The 23,594-nt window shown below is 47.5% G+C and overlaps 1 protein-coding gene across 4 annotated transcripts in view; it reads right to left on the bottom strand.

The window, feature by feature from the left end:
- Positions 1 to 23,594, bottom strand: part of ST3GAL3 (ST3 beta-galactoside alpha-2,3-sialyltransferase 3) — a 198,573-nt gene that overhangs the window by 26,191 nt on the left and 148,788 nt on the right. For all 4 annotated transcript variants that reach the window (XM_027059410.2, XM_027059412.2, XM_027059411.2 and 1 more), the window contains one exon: positions 1,570 to 1,664. In XM_027059410.2, coding sequence (XP_026915211.1) covers positions 1,570 to 1,664 — 95 coding nt within the window. The remainder of the gene's footprint in view (positions 1 to 1,569; positions 1,665 to 23,594) is intronic.

Raw genomic sequence — 23,594 nt, 5'->3', positions numbered from 1 at the left:
CTGAAATATTCCATGTAAAGAAAGGATGCCTCCTGACTTAAAGAAAACAACTCCATAATTTTTTTTTAAAAGATGGGGTGGACAACACTGTCAGATGCAGCCAAGAGGTCAAGTTAGGAACTGAACAGTATCCTTTGGATTTCCCGGGGGGCACTGAGCAGTTTCACTGGAATGATGGAGGAGAAGAGAGTGCTCCAGAGTAAAGGGTGAGAAAGAAGCAGTGAGCACAGTTAATCTTCCCAGGAGGTGAAGGAGAATGGGTAAGGAAATGAACCTTTAAGGAGTGTTCTATACTAAGTGCCTTCAGATGTACGTTATGGAGGGCTTCAGGGAAGGCCACAGACACCCTCCTTTTCCCACTTCCCATTTGACCTCTAAGGAAAAGCATATTGCTACTAATTGCCCAAGGTCAAGGTATGGCTTGGGTTTTTGTTTTCTAGGAGGGGACCTTAGCAGAAAGGGTATAAATTAGCAGGTGCTCTCTTGTTGCTGGCCGATGGGCTATGGACCAGCCTTTCCAGGCCTTCATAGCTTTGTAGGATTGGAGTCTTGAGTGAGGATTTGGGAGAAAAGTAGGCTGCTTAGCTACCTGTACCCAGCAAAAAGGAGTTCTTCACATGGTTCAGCCCTACCCATTAGATTTGCCCTTGGGGATCTGAGGTCAATACTCCCATTCTAGAGTGTCCTCCTGCTGGTCACTGTCTTCTTTTCAGGAAGGTGTGGACTGGCTGAGTAGAGGACTCAGGTATTTTTAAGTCCCCTGGCCAAATGATATCATCCCTTCAACAGTTATCTTATTTAATTCTGACCACAACCTAATACAATAGTATTATTTTCTCCATTTAACTGAGGAAGAAATTAAAGCACAGACAGGTGAAGTAACCTGTCCAAAGTCACAGCTGATAAAGAAGTAGTACTGAGATCTGATCCTTGAATGTCTGATCCTAAAGCCCAAACTCAACCATGCCATGAAATAGTACAGGAACTTGACAAGGCATCAGAACCACTAAACGGTCAGAGGTGGGAAAGTCAGGAGGGAATTGCATGAGCGAAGTCCCTAAGGCAATGGAAGGGGACAGTTCTGAGGGCACTGGGGGGACGTCAGCCTTGGACAGGGTAAGAAAGAACTGAAAGGGAGACCAGGGTAAAGAGGGGATGATGGAGGAGCCTGGGCGACTTCCTGGGGGATGGCCTCTGTCTTCTCAGGGATTTCCCCCTCGTACCTGATCCTCCGGGATGGATCTCCCTGACGTCCTTTCCTGTGATCTCTTCCCCCTTCAGAGCCATTACTGTCCTGCGCTCTAAGTATCTGTGTCTCTACCAGACTGGAGCTTTTTTATGGAGAAGGATGGTACTGTCCATTCCACTGTTGTATACCTGGCCCTGGCCAAGTGGTGGGCTCTGAGTAAACGAAGAGTGAAGCAAGAAAAAGAAAGGAAGGGAAAAATGGAAGGAGAGGGGTGGATCCCCAGCATGGGGACTTCTGAGGGTACAGCCCTATCCTGAGTGCAGGGAGACAGACTGAGGGATGAGATGTTAATGTAGAGTGGGCCAGGGTTCCCAACGTACCTTGACCTTTGATCCCAAAAGGCGGCACAAATTCCCGAATCCTAGCCCACTTGCGGAAAGAGTCATCCAGGAACATGGGTGCTGGCTTGGAGAACCTGGAATACAACAGGGCTGTTGAGGATCCCCAAATGCAATAAGCTGGGGTATGGACTGGCTCTTCAGTACATCTGTCTTGGCAACGGATCTGCCGGGAGGACCTTGACACTCCAGCACACCCTCCCTGCCCCCGGTCAGTGGGTAGCTGCTGACATAGCTTGTCCAGTGGAACCTGAGTTCGAGGGGGCAGTCTCTACGTGGCCAGCCACAGGGGTGGAGAGGCAAGATCCACTTGCCCTGGATGGAACTGCAGCACGCCAGAAGCTCTCTAGCAGGCGACCCAGGCATGCACCCCACCAGTCGCTGCAGCCCATGCTGTTCCTGCGGTCTGGGAACACGGAGATGACACACTGGCCACGTGAGCAGAAAGATACCCGAAGACAGCCAGTGCATGGAGACAAGAGTTTTGGAGAGAATTCTGGGAGGTGGACTACCCAGGGTGAGGAGGGAGAATTCACAGTGAAGACGAAGAAGAGCCGCAGGAGACAGACGTTTGGTCGAGAAGAGAAAAATGGGAGCGTCCCATGGCTGAGAGGCAGGGCTGAGCGGAGGCCTCAGACAGGTAGGAGCCTGAGCACCTCTGCTGGCAGAGACCAGGAGGGAAGGCTAAGCTCCTCAGGAGGTGAGGGAGGGACACTAAACACAAGGGGGGGTGGTAATGTGGGCCTGGAGGAAAGATGGGGGGGAAACAGGGGGAGAAGGAAGGATGAGGTGATGCTGAGTTGAGAAGGGAAAAGAACATTTCGCTTCTCTTGGGAAAGCCCAAGGAGTGGGCAGGCCGTGGTGCAGGCTTTCGGGGGTGGGGGTGGTGGGGCAAAGTCAGAAGGGATGCAGAAGGCAGTGAGGACAGAGGGAAAAGCTACAGGAGAAACCGAGCTCTTTGGGGATGCTTGGACAACACAACCTCACGTGGAACCAAGCACCCTGGCTCTAAGACCTTTCTCAGGGCACCTGGCAGCCTGGAAGACGGCCAGTACCTGGTCATCTACTGTGTGTTGATTCTCGCTGTGGGGCCTGCTTGGGGCCTTGCTGGCCAAGAATGAATGTGTGGAGGCCTAGGCCTGGGCTCCGTCTCTGTATTTCTAACTCAGTCTGAATCAGCCACTGAAAACCTGAAGACTAGAGGAGAGGCCCTCTTAGCCTGGGAGGTAGCCTTCTGAACGTACTCCAACTCAAGCAAACCTTTCTCACTTCCATCATCACTGACCACTATAATCAGCCTACCCAGGAGGAATAATACCAGTAATCACTTGGACGTCTAATATTATTACAGATTTTGAAGTGAACTTGAAAGAGGCAGAAAACTTTCAATCCTGCTCCCTGTCCCATTACTCATGGCTGGAAAGACGTTGTCAACACTCGACAGCACGGACAGGCCATTCCTGCTGAACAGCCTGCCTCTGGACTTCTGAGTCAGCACACTTCCCTTCTGTGTACAAGGATCATGTATGTCTCTCATACCCAGTATATCAAATCCAAGTACATTAACATATTTGATGTTTCACCAGAGGCACCGAGGATCCTGGCCACAGCCTATATGAAACAGCAAAGGAAACAAGGTCCCTGGATAAGCCTGGAGCGAGAACCTCTCCTCCTCTGTCAGGAGCTTATAAAATGTTTGCAGGGGCGCCTGGGTGACTCAGTTGGTTAAGCGGCTGGCTCTTGGTTTCAGCTCAGGTCATGATCTCACAGGTTTGGGAGTTTGAGCCCTGCGTCGGCCTCCTCACTGCTTGGGATTCTCTCTTTCTCTCTCTCTCTCTCTGCCCCTTCCCTGCTTGTTCTCTCTCTCTCTCTCAAAATAAATAAACTTTTTTAAAAAGCTGGAACAAAGTCTTTGCAAAGTTTCTCAGTCAGGCTTGGACAGGCTTTATCTGCTTCCCAATATGTACTGGACATCATATGCTAATAAAATCTTCTAAAGTCTTACCAATGTTCTCAACATATTTTTTCCTTTGCTCTCTTTTCTTCCTGAGAAAGCGCATTTTGTTAATTTTTACTTTAAAAAAAAACTTATTTTCATTGTAGCTTGTAATATATGCTAATTATGGGGAAAATACTGACAGGTGCACACACATAAACAAACAAACAAACAAATAAATAAATAAAGCCCATAATCCTAAAACACAAAGGCAACTAACCTTATGGTATATATCTGTACTGATTTTCCTTTTCCCATATTATTTCTTAAACTATTCTGTAGACTACTTTTTTCACTTTCTTTTTTTCAATTAAAAAAAATTTTTTTAATGTTTGTTTATTTTTGAGAAAGAGACACACACACAGAGTGCAAGCAGGGGGAGGGGCAGAGACAGAGGGAGACACCAAATCTGAAACAGGCTCCAGGCTCTGAGCTGTCAGCACAGAGCCTGATGTGGGGCTTGAATGCAAGGACTGTGAGATCATGACTTGAGCTGAAGTCGGATGCTTAACCGACTGAGCCACACAGGCACCTCTTTTTCACTAATAATGAAAACATTGCTGTGGAAATGGACACAACATTCTCATAATACACAAAGGCTAGATCAAACAACAGAAACAATAAGCTGCTGGTCACCTGACACAAGTTGGCCCCCAACAATTGAATGTACAGGATACACAAATGAAAATATGACCAAAAAAGCAGAAGTTGCAACATTAGTGTTCTAGCCTGAATGTCTGTGTTCCCTCAAGTTTGTATGTTGAAATTTCATTCCCAGTGTGATGGTACTTGGACGCGGGGGCCTTTGGGAGGTAATTAGGGCATGAGAATAGAGGCTTTATGAGTGGGATTAGTGCCTTTCTAAGAAGAGGCCAGAGAGTTAACTAGCTCTCTTTCCCCCATAGGAGGGTACAAGGAGAAGTCAGCCATGTGAACCCTAAGATGCCTCTCACCAGAACTCGACCTTGCTGGCACCATGCTCTCTCCGACTTCCAGCCTCCAGAACTGTGAGAAATACATTGCTGTTGAGAAGCCACCCAATTTACAGTAGTTTGTTACAGCAACTAGAGCTAAGTAAGTAATGAACAAAAAAAATTCACAAGAGAGATCCTGGCAAAAAGCATTAAATGGGTCTGGTAAGTGTTTTTTAAAAATCTTTGCCTCTAGGGGTGCTTGCATAGCTCAGCTGGTTAAGCGGCTGACTCTTGATTTCGGCTCAGGTCACGATCTCACGGTTCATGGGTTCAAGCCCTTGCATTGGGCTCTGTGCTGACAATGCAGAACCTGCTTGGGATTCTCTCTCCTTCTCTCTCTGCCCCTCCCCTGCTTGTGCACTCGCTTGCGTTCTCTTTCTAAAAATAAATAACTAAATAACTAAATAACCTATTTATTTCTGGTTTTTAAAGACTGTCCATCTCACCTTGTTCTTTTATTGGGTCTTTCTGTTTTAGGTGCTTATTTTGTAGACCCTCTTTATTCCTTGACGGATCAAGCCAGACTCCTCTAACATTTCCTTCTGCTACTTGGGTGCACCTTTGTGCAAAGGGTAGTCTTTTTTCCTGCTCTGGATATATTTAAAAAACTTTTTATTATGGGAAATTTCAAACATGCACACAAGTTGAGAAACAAACAGTGAACCCCCACGGACCTATTACTCAGATGCGGCAATTATCAGTCATGATCAATTTTGTTTCCCTTCTACCCCATCTACTCTCTCTGTGTGTTATTTTGGAAACTCTCAGAAATTATACCATTTAATCCATAAAATACCTTAGCATTAATTTCTAGAAGATAAGGACATCTTTAAAAACCTAACCACAGGGGCATCCTGTGGGTGGCTCAGTCAGTTAAGTGTCCGACTTCAGCTCAGGTCATGATTTCATGGTTCATGGGTTCAAGCCCTGTGTTGGGCTCTGTGCTGACAGCTCAGAGCCTGGAGCTTGCTTCGGATTCTGTGTCTCCCTCTCTCTTTGCCCCTTCCCTGCTCATGCGCGCGTGCGCGCTCTCTCTCTCTCTCTCTCTCTCTCAAAAATAGACATTAAAATAACCCAAACATAACCACACCTAAACAACTCTTCTTAAAGCCATTATCACACCTAAAACACTAGAATTTCTTAATAGCAACAAATCATCAGTTTCAGATTTCTCCTTAATTAATGTTTGTTGTTATTTTAATAGTTGTTTATTTAGATCAGAATGAAAGCATGGTCCACACACTGAACTGGGTTAATCTCTAGTCTCTTTCTAATCCATAGGTTTCCTCCTCTCTTTTTCTCTCTTTGGCCTTTTCATCTTGGCTCCTGAATCCTTCTAACACACTCCAGTAATCAAGGAAAGAAAATGTCCTTGCTTTCTAGTATGTGAAGATGTTCCCAGGTTTGTCCTATATATTTCTTGCCTCCATCTGAAGTCAGTCATTTTCCAAGGAGTCCTGGTTATTGGAAATGGTATTTAGAGACCACCATCTGGGTGGCTGGGTCGCTCATGTCACTATGGTTAGTCATTTTCCCCAGGTGTTTTCAGGGGGAAAAAGCCAGGAAATAATTTTTTTAACATTAATTAATTATTATTATTTTTAGAGAATATGCAGGTGTGGGAGAGGGGCAGAGAGAGAGAGAGAGAGAGAGAATCCTAAGCAGGCTCCATACTCAGCATGGAGACCAACATGGGGTTCAATCCCATGACCCTGGGATCATGACCTGAGCCAAAATCAAGAGTTGGACACTCAACCAACTGAGCCACTCAGGCACCCCATAAACAGAAAATACATCATGCATTTATACTAGTATTCCCAACCCAAATTCAGGATTACAAGATTTGTACTTACTTTCTTTTTCTTGTTTAATAGCTTTATTGAGATATAATTCACATGTCATAAAAGTCATCTATGTAAGCTTCCTTTATATTTGTATCTCTTTTCAATTAAGTAGACATTCTTGCCTATAGTGATAGCAACACAATTACTTATCTGCTTTATCTTAATACATATTTACAGATAGATACATGTAGACAAATATATAATATTTTTAGCATAACATTACTAACACTCTCATTACTAAAAACAATTTAAATATAGTTTCTTTACCGTTCTTTTTGTCTCTGGGTATACCCTATTAGAGAAGTACAGACAAGTGACGTTGTTTTTGCCACTTGAAATAATTCTGCTGAGTTTTAATTCGTTAATGGTACGTAGTTAAGTCCATTTGTTTCATTTTGCTTTTGCTTTTTAGGGGTTGCTTATACCCCATTTTAATTTAATTTTGTTTTATGATGATATAACACTTTACCTAGTGCCAAACTAAATTCACAAAACAAGATACATTCAGAGGAGTCTGACATTTATTTCTGTGTCTGACTTCTGTTGCTTCTATTCACCTACAGTATTTATTTTTTATTATTAACTTCATTTTATTTGTATTTTATTCACATTAGTATTATTCCTACAATGAATTCATTTTTATTTTACCCTTCCTTTTTTTTTTTTTGAGGTGAGCAAATACACAGTACATATATGTGTGTGCAGAGTACTACTATTCCTTTCTTTATTCAATAAAAATAACATATACTGTTTCGCCTACTGAGGTGTTTTTTTTGTTTGTTTGTTTGCTATACAATATACTGTGGTAATCACTCCATAGTAGTATGTAGAATTATATACTTGATAATACTATTCAGTCCCCTGAGTTGTTGCAATCTTGTGTAAAGTAGGTTCTACCAACAGCGGTTACAGTGAATAACTTCATGCATATGTCTTTTCTCTTTGCCAACATATCTTTGGAATAGATCCCGAGGAGTGGGTTGGTTGGGTCAAAGGGAAAATGCACGTAAGTAATTTTGCTCCATGTTGCCAAATTACGCTCCACAGGGATTGTGCCCCACCAGCCATGTAAAAGTACACTGTCAAACACTGCAATTCGGCCAGTCTGATAGGAGAGAAAAGAGTATCTCTGTGTTGTTTTCATTTGTATCTCTTTTAGTGTAAGTGAAATTGCACATCGTTATATCTATAAAAGGGCCATTTGCACTCCTTTTTCTATTACCTTGGTTCCTATCTGTTGCCCATTTTTCTATAGGATTACTGGTTTTCCCTTTTTTTCTCCCAGCTTAAAAAAATTATTTTAATGTTTATTTATTTTGAAAGAGAGAGAGAGCGTGCAAGCAGGGGAGTGGCTGAAGCGGGAGCAGAGAGAGAGAGAGAGAGAGAGAGAGAGAGAGAGAGAATCTCAGGCAGGCTCTGTGCCATTAGCACATGCGCCTGATGTGTGACTCACAAACCGTGAGATCATAACCTGAGCTGAAACTAAGAGACGCTTAACCAACTGAGCCACCCAGGTGCCCCTCTCCCAGATTTTTTGAGATATAACTGACATCTAGGTTGTGTCACTGTGTAAGAGTATGATGTGTTGGTTTCATATACTCGTATATTACATTATAATCACCAACATAGTGCTAGCTAACAATCTTCCCTTTTTTGACACCCTGCATATATTAAATATATAAACCCACTGAGACACAATTACAAATATTTCTCCTAGTTTGTTTATTTAACATTTCCTTGGCTTATGGCATTTTCTTGCTTTCTTTTTTCCCCTCATTTTTTGCAATAGGTTTTTTAAAAATGTAGTAAAATTTGTCAACCTTTTACCTTATTCTTTCTGGATTCTGAGTCTTAGTTAGAAAAATTCTCTTCATTCTCAGGTTATGTCTCTTTCCTGGCTAGAATCCCATCCATTTCTCCTGTCTTTCTTGCCAGGACCCTGGACCCCCAGTTCCACTGTCTTTTTGCCCCATCCATTAGGCAAAATCTACCCAGAGATTAATCTAATCCTACACTCTTGCATTCTTTGTACTGCTAGAACACACACACACACACACACACACACACACACCCCCGCACACTGACGTGAACTGATGCCAATACAAATTCATAGACTTGAACCTTAGGCTGGACCCTCAACTTTGCTCAGTAGCTATTCCAAACCTTCTCCACACTCCACAAATGCTCTATCCTTTCCAACTTTGTTTAAGCAGATTATTTCTTCTCTCACTTCACAGCCCAATCCAGGACACTCAGATAGGAACTCATTCAGTTTCCTGCTTCCTTATCTCACCCTTTCGCCCCCCAAAACTGATCTCTTCAGCATGCTCTGGTTCCCTTTCCTGTTTGTACCCCACCCCCGCACCGCCCCGCACCCCGAGGCATACAATCAAGCTCAGGTCTCTCTTATGTGAAAACAAACACACAAACCCACTCAACAAACTTTCCTGACCACATACCCCTTTAGCTATCCATCTCTCACTCTCTCTACGCCTTCGTGGTGAGACATCTAGAAAGAGCAATGGCTATTCTGTCTCAACTCCCCCATCTCCTGTTCACTCCTTAATCTAACGTAATTGGGATTTACTCTTCTGAGACTACTATCACACTCCAGCACGGTGCACTATTTGTAGCTCTCTGAACATGCTGGTCTTCACGCGCTTACACGTGCAGTGCCCCCCCGCCCCCACTCTATTCCCCAATCCCCTCCCGTCTCTATCTGCCTGAAAAATCCCTTGTTATTCTTTCAGTTCAAAGGCTATTTCCTCTGGACAACCTTCCCTGCTGCCCCCAGGTAGGCCTGTCGTCTTCCTACAGTGTTTCCACTGCACTTTGCTCAGCCCCCATGAGGTGGCTCAGTGCCTGCAGAGGCCTTGGAAGCTGAGCTAGGGGCCATAAACAACAGGAAATGGGGTGGGGTGATGGTAGAGGTGGTGCATGTATGTGTGTTTGTGTTAATTCTGCAGGTGGCCTGGGCAGAGCCTCATGCTACAGCTGGGACAGAACCAGGGGCTTCTGTCCCGAGACTAGTGTGCCAGTGTGGGGGCCTGGCCAGGGTGGAGGTGGCCTCTGAGGTGCAGAAGGACTGGTCAGACTAGCGGGGGTGTGGGACGCCTGACCTGCTTGCCCTGGCCTGGGGGGTAGCAGGGTAGGGTGGGGCAGGCTCAGGCAGACGGGCCCCAGCCTGCCAGCCCAGGGCTGCAGCACGCGAGGCAGCCTTAGGATCAGGTTTCAGTAGGGTGTGTGAGTGCGTGAGAAGGAACAGGGGAAGGAGGAGAGGGAAGTTGCACTGGAACCTGTCCCTCTTTTCTCCTTAGATCCTAGAGCGTAGTTTGGAGACTTGTGGCACTAGGAGGGCACATGATGAGGGTGGGTCTGACCCCTGTGCCTCTCATAACAAGGCTGTGACCGCAGGAACCACAGGCTGCCCTGTCCACAGACCTACAGACTCTATCCAGCTAGCAAGGCAACCCAGGGCCCTCTGAAGATAGCTTTCAGCTCATTTTATGCCCAGTGGTGTGACTGAGGCGCAGTGTAGAAGGTGAATGTCCCCAACTCTGGCTCATCAATCTAAACCACTACTGAAGGTCCAGCACTTAAAAAAATTTTTTTAATGTTTATTTATTTTTGAGAGAGAGACACACACACAAAGTGTGAGTGGGGAAAGGGCAGAGAGAGAGAGAGGGAGACACAGGATCTGAAGCACTGAGCTGGTTAGCACAGAGCCCGATACAGGGCTTGAACTCATGAACTGTGAGATCATGACCTGAGCCGAAGTTGGACGCTTAACCAACTGAGCCACCCAGGCGCTCTGAAGGTCCAGCACTTTAGCCTGTATCCAGAGACCAGCAAGAAAGGTGACTGGGTCTTATCAGGGCGTGAGGAGTACTTATACATGGGCACCAGCAGACCCAGAGAAGGATCTCCCTCCTAGCTCCCACCAACCAAACTGAAAGAGGAGCCTCCAGATGTGGGTTTGCTGGATTAGGATAACACACATCTTCTGTTCTCCATCTGTGCCTGTCTGGCCCTCTAGCTACTCATCCCAGTAAGTGTGAACAGCCTAAGCAGCCCAAGGGACAAAGGGAAGACAGAACCCAGCAGTGGGTCCTGAGGACCAGGGGCCACAACTAATCTGTCTGTTAGATTCAGCCATAGACCTTGGCCCCCCAGAAGTGAGACTGTCATCCAGCAGGGTGAAGGCCAATCCCCACAGATCCACTGTCCCAGAACCTGTTCTGGGGAGTGGGGAGGTGGACAACACAGAGAGACATGGGCTTTCTAGAATCTACCTGGTCTCGTTTGGGATCTTGTTGCAGCAGCCCACCACAAAAGGCCCTGCACAGTAAGACCTTGGTATACATCCAAGCCAGCAAGATGAGCACTTCCTAAATGCCTCGCAAACTTCTGTCTTCATGCATATTTCCCTCACTGACCACCCGAATGGGTCCCCTGGAGAATAGGAAGAGAAAGGATGGTCAACCCGTAGGGCAGGTGGACATATGTCCAGGGAGAAGCAGCACAGAGGTAGAGAACACAAACAACAGGTAACAACCAACAAGTCCTGTTCCAAACATCAGCACGCAGTTCCTGCCTCCTTATCCTGTGTGGGACTAGATGGAGTGGAAAATGCCGCCCTATCCAACAACTACTGGCCTACTCGGCGCCAGCCCCTGTGCTGAGTGCTGGCTGGGGCCTAAAGGAAAATCAGCCCTGGCCCTTCCCTTCAGGAGCTAGTAGTAGACACAGGTAAACAAATAATCATAAAATGCGTCTGTACATCGTGCATCGTGTAACAGGGATACAAAGGTCTTAGACCGACTTAGGGCTACAGGAGAATCTTCGTGAAGAAGATGACAACAAAACTGAGCAGGGCCTTGAAGGACAAGTAAATGAGCCTGGTGGAGAATGTCAGGAGGAGAGTTCCAGGAGAAGGGTAGTGTAGGCAAAGGCACAGGAGAGAAGAGAATCTTCCCCTCAAGGTATCGCTGAGGCCAGACAGAGTAAAGCAGCATGTACCAGGGGTTAGAGTAGCTCAGCCTGGTGACCCCTCCCAATGAATCTGCCCTCTAGTCCCACCCAGGGGGTGGAGCAGTGCGTGAGGAAGGAAGGAGTTGGCGAGTGTATTCTGACTGGTGTAAATAAAGCAGCTGAGGTGTAAACTCTGCACGGAGGGAAAGGCCAGGGCAGGCGTGCATCAGCCCCGCCGGGGTTGGCCTGGTGCCCTGACGCTGTGTCAGGACCAATTTCAAGCCAGATCATCACTGGAAACTCGGGCACTCGGTTCATGCTCTTTCTTGTTGACACCTTGCAGTGGGTATCTGCATTCCTTCCCCCTCCCTGAGTAAACGCAGGCTACTTTTCATTCCGTATGGTTCCACTGAGCTGACCTCCCCTCCCCCCACTGCTGCTGGGAGGAGCGCATGTCCCAGGCTGGCCAATCAGGACGGTTCACCCGGAACCAGAGTAACTGGCTTAAAATGGGCAGGCACCTGATCCAAGTGGGACAAATCAAACTCTTCTCTGAGGTCTAATATTTGGCCACTGGGGGATATGGGAGTCTCTTTTTCTCTGAGATAGTGAGTTGTCATGACCATCTAAGCCAAGAACAGGGCTTGTACAAACTGCAGCCCATAGACCAGATGCCGGTTTCTATAAATAAAGTTTTATTAAAACACAGACATGCGGGGCGCCTGGGCGGCTCAGTCGGTTGGGCGTCTGACTTCAGCTCAGGTCACGATCTCAAGGTCCGCGAGTTCGAGCCCCGTGTCGGGCTCTGGGCTGATGGCTCAGAGCCTGGAGCCTGCTTCCGATTCTGTGTCTCCCTCCCTCTCTGCCCCTCCCCCGTTCATGCTCTGTCTCTCTCTGTCCCAAAAATAAATAAACGTTAAAAAAAAAAAATTAAAACACAGACATGCTCATTCATTTACCTAATGTCTGTGCCTGATGTCACGCTTCACCAGCAGAGTTAAGTAGCTGTGGCAATCGTTTGTGGCCCACAAAGCCAAAATATCTACTAACTGGACCTTTAAGAAAAAATGGGCTGACCCTGGGCCTAGAGCTGCTGGAGCCATCTTCGTGGCTACATAGAGAAAACAGTCTACATAACAGGCAAACCAAGATGAACCCAGAGCCAAAACACTGGGAGAAAGACACTGTTTGGGTCCCATATTCAGGCGAGCCTGAAGATAGTTCAGCCCCTTGATACAGGTTTCTACCCATGACAGCTGCTACCTAGAGGAAAAAGTTTAAGCTCTTTCATCTGGTTTATGAAGCCCCTGTGATCTGGCTCCTGTCTACCTCTCCTGCCTCAGATACCCCCTCCTCCCTTTCCCTAAGTGCTACCCATACCCAACTATGTAGAGTTTCTGTAACCTGCCAGACTCTTTAATGCCTCCATGGTTTCATACATGCTATTCCCTTCACCTGGAATTTTCTTCCCCTTTTCACTCACAGGCTGAATTTCTGCTCATTCTTCAACCGGACCCCAGCACCTCTACCTTCTGAAGGTAAGGGTCCTGGGGCGCCTGGTGGCTCAGTCGGTTAAGCATCCAACTCTTGATTTCAGGTCAGGTCATGATCCTACGGTTTGTGAGATCGAGCCCCGTGTCGGGCTCCATGCTTTCAGTGCAGAGCCTGCTTAAGATTCTCTCTCTCTCTCTTTGCCTCTTCCCCACTTGTGCTCTCTCTCTCAAAATAAATATTTTTAAAGTTTATTTATTTATTTTGAGAGAGAGAGAGCAAGTGGGGGAGGAGCAGAGAGAGAGAGAGAGAGAGAGAGAGAGAGAAAATCCCAAGCAGGCTCTGCACTGCCAGCACAGAGCCCGACACAGTGCTCAAACCCACAAAGTCATGAGATCATGACCTGAGCTGAAACCAAGAGTCAGACACTTAACCAACTGAGCCACCCAGGTGCCCCTCTCTCAAAATAAATAAACTTTAAAATAAAATAAAATAAAATAAAATAAAATAAAATAAAATAAAATAAAATAAAATAAAAAAATAGAATAAATAAAATAAAATAAAATAGAAAAAATAAAATAAAATAGAATAAATAAAATAAAATAAAATAGAATAAGTAAAATAGAATAAATAAAATAAAATAGAAAAAATACAATACAATACAATACAATACAATACAATACAATACAATAAAGGTAAGAGGTCTTCCCTGAGTCACACAGGGCTGACGGGGCCTTCCTCTGGTCTCCATGGTTCCTTGTGCACTCTGTTCTCATGGCACTTACCGCACACTAGTGCAATCGTCTGTTTCCCCACCAGACCGTGTGGTAGCCCTGGCACACGGCCAAGCACACACAGGTGTTCTGCAAACGCCTGCTGGCCAGAAGCAGGGGGAGCAGCTCAGGTGGGGGACTCCACAGTGTGGACCCTGGTGGGCCACTCCAGGCCTAATTTTTGCTCCGCTATTGAGGTCTGGGGGCTGCCTTCTTGGGGCTTCTCATGGAAACTTGGATCTCCCTGCTCCAAATGGCCAGGCTTCTAGCGACGTTTCTATTGTTTCAAAGCAAACCCTTCCTGAATCTGAAACACGGCCAGCTACTGCCCCTCGGCCTGCTCTAGGACTGTGGCCGCAGACAGACTGGAGCCACATGTATGACATGTATGACAGGCAGGGAGGCCTATGCTGAAGGAGGAGAGGAAAGGCTGAGCCAGGCGCCCTTCAGGGAGCAGTGCCCAGGCTCCTGCTTGACAGGGCTCCCACTGACGATGTTGACAGCCTGTGCTCAGTGTGGATGAAGGAGTGGGGGAAGGGGCTGAGACTTCCTAGCGAGGGGAGGGAAGCACGGGAGGCAAAGGGGAGAACTGTGAGCTGAGAAGCTGCTGAGAGGCAAGCACTCCTCTCCCTGTGAGAGCGTGGGTGATGGCCAGACTGCCCATGGGGGCCATGAGTCTTTGGTGCCCACCATCCATCTCGTCAACGTGTGCTACAACAGCTCAGAGTCCCTGCCTTCGACGATGATGGGTAAAGCAGCCAAGCACAGACAGACACAGCTGTGAAATATCTGACAAGGGCCACAATAATCACAACAGTAATGACAGCAGTTTACAGTTATCGAGACCTTACTACGTTCTGGACGCCGCTCTAAGTGCTCTATGCGCATTATCTTTTTTCATCCTCACAACACCCTCATGGATTGGCACTACTTGCACCCGTATTTTTACTGATCACACTGCCTGTGGGAATACACTCAAGCCACCCACCCCTCTGGGAAGCACGTTATTGGGGCTGGAGAGAGGACCGAGCCAGACTGCAGGGGACTGAGGAGGGAGAGAAGCAAGTGTTCAGGAGAGCTCAGGCCATTTCTAAAGAAACTTGGTAGTGAAGGAGAAGACAGAAATAGGATGATAGCTGCTGAATAGGGGGGTGGGTAGGCAATGACCGTGTTTGTATCCGGCCAGAAGGAGACGAGCAGAAGAGAGAGGGGGTGCAAAGAGACGGGGCAGGGGGACAAGGGAACGAGGCCCAAGGAGGGAGGGGACAGGATCCAGAGTAGAAGGGGAGGGACACAGAAGGCAGGATATCTTCTCCCTGGAAACAGGGGGGCAGGATGTGAAGATGGCCACTCTGATAGGTGCAGCTACAGACAGGGGAACCTGAGAGAATGCTTCCCAGACAGACTCTTTGCTCTGGGAAATGCCTGGGGCTGGGGATTTGGGGGATTGTGGGTATGAAGGTGTAGACTGCAGTAACCTGTGAATGGTGAAGACTGGAACAGTCACCGTGACAAGTCTACCAGGGACAAGGAGCGCTGAGCAGTGCTGACACTCAGAAGAGGCTGAGGCCATGGAGCCCCAGTGGGGCCCATGCATGCGTTGTGTTCTCCATCAGCAGCTCAGTGGCCCAGAAGCAGAAGCAGAGACATGGTTGGAGGAATACAACAAGCATGGGCATTGCTGTATCGGGTTCGTTGGAAGGATCGGAACATAACAGAACTCAGAGAAATGATGAGAGTACCACTGATGCCTAAGACCATACTCCTTGCTGCCTTAGGGCCTTTACTCTGCCTGGAACGTTCTTCCTCCAGATATCCATTTGGCCTATTCCCTCCTCTCCCTCCAGTCTTTATTCAAATGTCACCTCTCCCACAAGGTGAACTCTGACCATCCTATTTAACACTGCAATCTGCTCCTACCCGCCTACCATACTTTCTTTTTTCTCTACAGTATTTATTTTGTTCTGATTTACTAAATAATTTCCTGATTCATTGTTTAGTGTCTGTGCTTCCCTGGTAGGACATAAGCTTTGTGAAGGTAGGATTTTGAGGTGAGGACATTATCCTAGATTATCCAGGTGAGCCCTTATGCATTCACAAGTGTCCTTATAAGAGAGAGGTGGAGAGAAGTTTTCCCACATGCAGAAGAAAAGGCAGTATGACCACAGGGGCAGAGACTGAAGTGATGTGGCCACAAGCCAGGGAACATCAGCAGCCATGAGAAGCTGGAAGAGGCAAGGAACAGATAATCTCTCAGAGCATCCCAAGGGAGTGTGGGTCCTGCTGACACTTTGATTTGTGCCCAATGACGCTTATTTTGGACTTCTGGCTTCCAGAACTGTGAGAGAATAATTTGTTATAGCAGCTACAGGAAACTCACACAAGTACACTATTTTCTCAGGCCCAGAGATAAATGAAATTCTTAGAAGAAGGCTTCAGCCATTTTTTCCCCTCTGCTTAGACATAGTGATAGTGAATGAGCAGAAGCTGTCTTGTCGTATGAGACCTCTTGCCCTCAGAGGAGGGCTGGGGCAGGCAGTCCAGGGGAGGGGCACAGGGCAGTTGTTGCTGACCACCATCTACTCTGCATCCCCCCACAGCTTATGGGCCCAGGAAGGACTGGAAAAAAAAGACTAGAAAACATGACTGTCTTAAATACCCAGATGCTTATGCCCAACTGGTGGTTGCCAAATTTCCGTCTCAAATCCAGACCTATATCCTGTGCTCAAGACTTATTATCCAGCTGCATCTGGAGTGTCTTGGCCAAGATATCTCACTGGCACCTGAGTTCAACATATTTTTAAAAAGGAATCCATGATCTTCCCCTAAACCTATGCCTCTTCTCTTTTGTTCAGTGAAGAGCACCCAAGTCACAGACTAAGGGGCAACCTACCTGGCTGCTCGCTGCTTCTATCGGCAGGGAAGCTGAAGGCTGTGCCATCTGTGCTGGCCACAGAAGCCTGAGCCTCTGACCCAACGTGCTGGATTATGTCACACACCTCTTCACTGGCCGAGGGTGGACAAGGCATCAATGCAGACTGCTCTTGGAATTTCCTCTGCAGGTCGCCCTGGGCCCTAGCTGGGCATGCTGTTCCTACAGGGAAGTACTCTAGCCGTCTTCTTTGATCCAAGGGCCCCAGCTTTGCTCTGGACTTTGGAGACTTTGGGTGAGGCTGCACGGGCGGGATGTTCTCTCTCCTAACGCTACACCAATTGCCAAATGGAATGGGTCAAGCTAGTGACAGATGGGAATCCCACCAGTCACAGTGTTACTGTTCAGATCCACAGAGAGAACAGTCTCACAATAAGAATTCCAGCCCACGTGAAACACAGACGCGGCTACTTGCACTATTTCCGCCACCTTTTGCCTCCACACAGATGGCCTGGCCCCTGCAAACCCAAGAGGCCCTACATCTGCACAATAAGCTGAGAGGTGTCCCGAGAGACAGACTCTCTTATCACCATGTCTTACACTTACCGCCATATCCTTAATACTCAGGAGAGCACCTAGCATATTGTAGTTAATCAACGAACAAATGAATGGCCAGCCACAACATGTGGGCCCTGCACATGAGGCAGGGATCTGTCAGAGCCGTAAACCAAATTGAACCAGCATTCAATTTCCTCTTTCACATCCATCCATCCTGTGCTCCGCTACTTAGCTCTGCATGGCCATCTAGCCAACCACCCGGAAGGAGGACCAGAGACTTGCTAGAGTCATTCCATGTACTTTCCCAAGACACGCATTGCTAATGCCTGGTAGAATAAAGGGTCCTGCAGACAAGCAGGCCCCAGCCCATCCTGCCCTTCCTTGGAAGATCTTCAGATTGCGCTGTTATCCCTAGAGTAACTTGTTCCGTTGATCACATTTTTGGATCAATAAGTGATGCGATGCTTTTGACTGGTTAGTCTAGATCAAAATCACTCGGAGGTGGTTTTATTCTCCGAGGTCACCCCAACCTAAATTGTTGACTCATGTTGAGGTCTGTTGTCCCTGTTGGTTGATTGATAAGGTCTCTTTGAGCCAGTTAATTAAAGCTCCATAGGGTCTTCTTGTCTTGTTATTATATTCCCGTCTCTTCACGGGAAGGTCAATTTCACAGATTGGAAGTAAGAGACAGTAAAGCCCTCGTGTGGCCATTCATACAAGTCCCTATTTAGGGAACGAGTGATTATGCTACAGAAGTTTCATATCATTGATATCATTGACCTAGGTTCAAATCCCTAATCTTACCTACTGATACCTTATAACAGCCTCTGTGACTTAATCTCTTATACTTGACAGCCGAGACCCTCACTTCTGATGCTTGACAGGCTCTCTTCCCCTTATGATCTTTGCTGACTTTCTGATCTCTGCCAGCCTTGACTGTGGCCATAGACTGGTTCCCAGATTTGGTGAAGTCTAGCACCACCTTCCTTAGCAGGCTCCTGTTCCCTCAACTCCAGTCTCAGTGTAAAATAAAGTGCAGAAGAGAAGCCCTAAAGCAGTTATCGTCAGTCTTAATACTTGTAGCATATTCCTTCTTCACAAAGCCAGGAACAGGAAAGATGAGCTTCCTTCTAAACTAGAAACTGGTAAACTCCAAGGGGGGGGGGGGCTGCCTTGACCTCCCCTCTCCTGGTGATCTTATTCTCTACCCCACCTCACTTATTTACTCCTAAATTATACCCTAGACCGGGTCATTACTGATAACCAAAGCCCTCTCTAATCCCAATCTCAAACTGTCTCTCTGGCCACTTCCACCTCTGTAAGCACAGCTCACCTACTCTTGTAGCTAAATTCCCATCCTTCAACCCACTAGATCTTCAAGCCATGGGTTCTGCCATCTTTTCAATGTCCTTCAGCTCCTTCTGTTCGTACTGTAATTCTTACCCATCTTGAATTACACATCAATCATAATAATCACTTCCTTAATTCACCCTCAGCTTCTTCGCTCCTCTCTCAGTCAGCTAAAACACAACCGTGGCTAAATTCTGCTCCCTACCTACTCCAGGCATGTGCATGCACGGGTGAAGGAAGCTGGCTGGAGAAAGGTGCACCCTGGTTCATCTTTTTTTTTTTTTTCTTAAGATTTTTTAAAAATGTTTATTTATTTTGAGACAGAGAGAGAGCAAGAGAGTGAGCATGAACAGGGGAAGGGAAGAGAGAGAGGGAGAGAGAGAGTCCCAAGCAGGCTCTGTGCTGTCAGCATGGAGCTGGACGTGGGGCTCGATCTCATGAACCATAAGATCCTGACCTGAGCTGAAATCAAGAGTCAGACGCTTAACTGACTGAGCCACCCAGACACCCCTTGTCTCACCTTAACTGCGAATGAGTGAGGCCCCTGTGCTGCCTGGTAACCATACTATATGTTACTAGCTCATTCTCTGGTTCTAGATTACTATTCACACCTTCTCCTCTTGTCATGTCCCCAACACCTCCTCCCTCATTCTTGCTGTCCACAGATGGTGTCACTTACCACGGCACCAAAAGAGCAGAAACAGAACAGAGTTTCCATAAGCTCCCTATCACCACTTGCCTGCATCTGTGCCCCCAGTCTCTACTTTCTTTCCTATTTGAAGTCTCCATACTCACCACTGGGCCAGTTTTTGTTCCCTAGACCTGATCCCTTCCCATTTTCTACAGACACTGCTCCGGGAAGTCTTCACTCCTGCATCATCTCATTTCTCGCTTATTCCCGTTAGCCTAGAGATATTATTTTCCCCCCATAATGAACTTAACCCTGCCCCCTCTCTCTTTTAAAGCTTTAACATTTTCACTTTCCCAACTCTCTATTACAAAAAAATCAAACATACAGAAAAGTTGAAAGAGTAATACAATGATCACCTATATATCTACCACCTAGATTCATGCATTTGCTTCTTTCTCTTTACAGAAACACACATTGAAAGGGTTGCCTACACCTGCCATCTCTAAGCTCTCTCCTCCCATGTGTCCTGAATCCATTCTAATGACTCCCTCTCAACTCATCATTCAAGGTCACCAACTTTCTTTTTAAAAAAAATTTTTTTTAATGTTTATTCATTTTTGAGACAGAGGGAGATAGAGTGCAAGTGGGGGAGGGGCAGAGAGTGAGGGAGACACAGAATCTGAAACAGGCTCCAGGCTCTGAGCTGTCGGCACAGAGCCCGACGCGGGGCTCGAACCCACGAACTGTGAGGTCATGACCTGAGCTGAAGTCAGACGGTTAACCGACTGAGCCACCCAGGTGCCCCATCAAGGTCACCAACTTTCATGTTGCTACATCCAATGGTCAATTCTTATTGACCTATTAGTAGAGTGACCACACAACATTCTGATCTTCCTGGGACGATCTTGGATTCCGTGTCTCATCCTGGAGTAATTACTAAAAGTGTCCTGGTTTGGACAACAATTCATAGGCGCACCCTACCTACGAGCAACATATGATACAGTTCATCGTTCCTCTTAAAAGACTTTCAGAATTTGGTTTCCAGAACGCCACACTTTCCTGGTTTTCCTCCTGTGACACTGGGCATTCTTCTTTCTCCTTTGCAGAGTCTTCTGCATCTTCCACAGCACTAAACGTCAGTTTGCCCTACGCCTCAGTCCTTGCTTTTCTTCCGCATCTGCATTCACTTATTTGGCAGTCTCTTCCATTTTCACAGCCTGGACCTCTCCCCTGAATGCCAGACTTGTACATTCTCCTGCCTTCTCGATACCTCCACTTTCATGTCTATGAGGCCTCTCAAATTTTACATGTTTAAACTCGAGTTCCCGATACTCCCCCGAAAACCTGCTTTTCTTGCAATCATCTCTCCATCTTGGTAAAAGGCACCTTCTTTATGCTTCTAGTTGCTCAGGCTAAACACTGGAAGTCAGCCTAGATTCTTTTCTTTCTCTCACACCCACATCTGAGCCGCTGGCAAACCTGTCATCTTTACCTTCAGGATATCTCTTCTTACCGCCTCCGCTGCTTCCACCGCAGTCCGAGTCACCATCTTCTCTCTGGTAGATTATTATAACGGTCTCCTAATTGGACTCCCGACCTTCCTGGCAACAGTCGACTCTCATCAAGGCAGCCAGAATGATCCTGTAAAACCTATGATACTCCTCTGCCTATTCCTCCATCCTTATTATGACCTACAATATCCCCAGGCTTTGGACTTCTCTTAACTTTCAGACTTCATCTCTTATTATTCTCCACTCCAGCAACACAGGCCTCCTTCCTGTTCTGGGATCCCACCTCAGAGCTTTTGCACTGGCTATTCCCTGTCCCCAAAGGGCTCTTCCCTCAGATGTCAGCACACCCCCCCCCCAACTTCCTTCAGAGTCTTACAAAAGTGTCATCTTCCCTGGGAGGGCTTCCCCAGGCACCCTATCTAAAGTGGCAACCCGTGGGGCACCTGGGTTAAGCGTCTAACTTGAGGCTCAGGTCATGATCTCATGGTTCCTGAGTTCAAGCCCTACATCGGGCTCTGTGCTGACAGCATAAGAGCCCACTTCGGATCCTCTGTCTCCCCCCACTGCCTCTCCTCCAAGCATTTGCTCTTTCTCTCTCTCTCTCTCTGTCTCTCTCTCTCCCTCAAAAATAAACATTAAAAGGGGTGCCTGGGTGGTTCAGTCAGTTAAGCGTCTGACTTCAGCTCAGGTCATGATCTCACGGTCTATGGGCTGGAGCTCCGCGTCGGGCTTTGTGCTCAGAGGCTGGAGCCAGCTTCGGATCCTGTCTCCCTCCCTCTTTGCCCCTCCCCTGCTGGTGCTCTGTCTCCCTCACTTTCAAAAGTAAACATAAAAAAATTTGTTTAATAAAAAATAAACATTAAAAAAAACCTTAAAAATAATGTGGCAACCGTTCCCTAACTTTCTAGTCCCCACTCTTGCTTTAGTTTTCTCTGGTACTCCCCACTATCATTTTACTTACATGTCTTGATTTTTTTTGCCTGCTTCCACTAGAATATGAGCTCCACGAAGGCAGGGATGTTTGTGTATTTATTTTGCTCACTGCTGTATCTCCAGCACCTGGAGCAGCACCTGATGCCTAGCAGGCACTCCATAAATATTTGTTGAATGAATGAATGTAAAATGGGGCTAACATCCCCACCTCACGGATTACCGTGGAGATGAAATGAGATAAAGCATGCAAAGTTCCTGGCACACCATGTTGCTCAATAACTGTCAGCTTCCTTCACCTCCCTCCCTCCCCTCCCAGTTTTGGTATCAGCCATGCCCTCCCTCTCCCTCGGGGAGTGCCGGGTCAGAGGCAGGGGTGATGGCAGTAGCTGCCTTACCAGCAACCACCGAAAGCCCTCCCGGGATTCCCTCAGTCCCGAGGTGCAGCCCTGCTCCCAGACACTGATTTCTCTGGTGAGGTGTGAGCCACCTCGCTTTAACTCAGGAAGCTGGAGGCTCCAGAATGACTAAGTGAGGCTTTCAGAAACCCCATCTGCGACCAGATCTTTGTATCAAAGGCCCAGGGACTGTGGTGCCCAGTACCCCAGCCTCTCGCGCACACCCCAGCAACACTGCTCTGATGTGCCTCACCCCTGGGCGAACGTCTTAGTCTCGCAGGTTTGTGCAGTGACACTACCTCACTGTCTCCCCAGCCGTCCTCCAGAATTCTCTACCACAGTGCTTCTGGGCCCCTCCACGTTACAGTGTGCAACCTGCCCAGGACTTTGCCCACTTCATTTCAGGAAGCCCAGTGTGCTCTGTGCCCCAGAGACTACTGCTGTCCCCACACACAGGAGGGTCCCGGGAACTAACATCCTTGGCCAGCTGCTGGCCAGGCACAATCCGTTCTGGCTATGGCCGTTCCCTTCTGGAATGGCCTGAGTCCTGTCCCTGCCCTGACTCTGGGCATGCTTCTCTTCACTTTAGGAACTGAGGCAGGCCTGGGGTTACCTCTTTTAGCATCCCTGCCCCTATACTTGGATGACTAAGCCAGCTGGAGAAAACCCTCACAAGCACAACTGGTGCCACTACAGATCCCTGGTCTCCCACGTGGCCTGCTCTGCTGCTTGGCGGTCTTTGGGCTGCCCATTCTCCACAGTGGCCTCATAAGTGTCTTTCACTCTTCCCAAACCTCCATCCTAGCACCCCGCCCTCATGTGCAGCACGTGAACCCATCTCCTGCTTTCTAGGGAAAATTAAAGCCACCAGCAGGGAATCCCTTCACTCTTGCACTGCACTTACAAGCCCATCCATGTTTCTACCACTCTCTCCTCTTGAGATCAAAGGCCAGTCCCTCCCCTCCCTGTCCTCAGGGACCTTGTGGTGCCACCCACCCAGTCATTCTCTCCTGTGTTCCCACCTTTCCTCTCTGTGAACAGGACTCTCCGACACCCTCTTCACTCTCATGGCCATACCCTCTTCCCTCCCTCACTCCCCAAAGAGTCCACACACACCAACCACAGGTCCTGCTTCACAATTCAGCCTGAAGTGTGGCCTCCTCCAGGTCTCCTACCCCAGAGGCATAGGTCTCACCCAGGACTTCTCTGTCTCTAGTTCCAACCTCTGAGGCCCCGTTCCTGCCTTGCCTCTGACAGGTTTCAAGCCTCTTATTCTCAAAACACGTGTTCTGACACTGGACCAGACTAAGCAAAGGCTGACCGTTCTCAGCCTGATCTCAGACCTTCCTAGGAAGCCCTTCCTCTACCCTGTCTCTGGTCCCTGAGCGCTGACTTCGCCTGATCCCATCTTCTGGCTCCCTTGTTCTTGGCCTGGCCTGTGACTGCTAGGGGCTGGTGGCATATCCGAACCTCCTGCTGGATTGAAATTCAGCAGGGTCTATGTGGTTCCTATTTGCATCCTGCATGGTGCTTACACTCTCACCTACTGTTTTGCATTATAATAGGAATCTTTTATCCTCACAAAAGCCATGTGAAGTGAGCAGGGTGGACATTTCCCCTCATTTACAGATGAAGAGACTGAGGTTCAAAGAGTTTAAGTGAGTTGTCCAAGGTGAAAAGGTGCTAAGCCAGGTCTGAAACCTGGGAT

Source organism: Acinonyx jubatus, chromosome C1 (genome assembly GCF_027475565.1).
Source record: "Acinonyx jubatus isolate Ajub_Pintada_27869175 chromosome C1, VMU_Ajub_asm_v1.0, whole genome shotgun sequence".
NCBI classification, from domain to species: Eukaryota; Metazoa; Chordata; class Mammalia; order Carnivora; family Felidae; genus Acinonyx; species Acinonyx jubatus.
The sequence above is the reverse complement of the archived record's forward strand: the minus strand, read 5'-3'. Positions and strand labels throughout refer to the sequence as shown.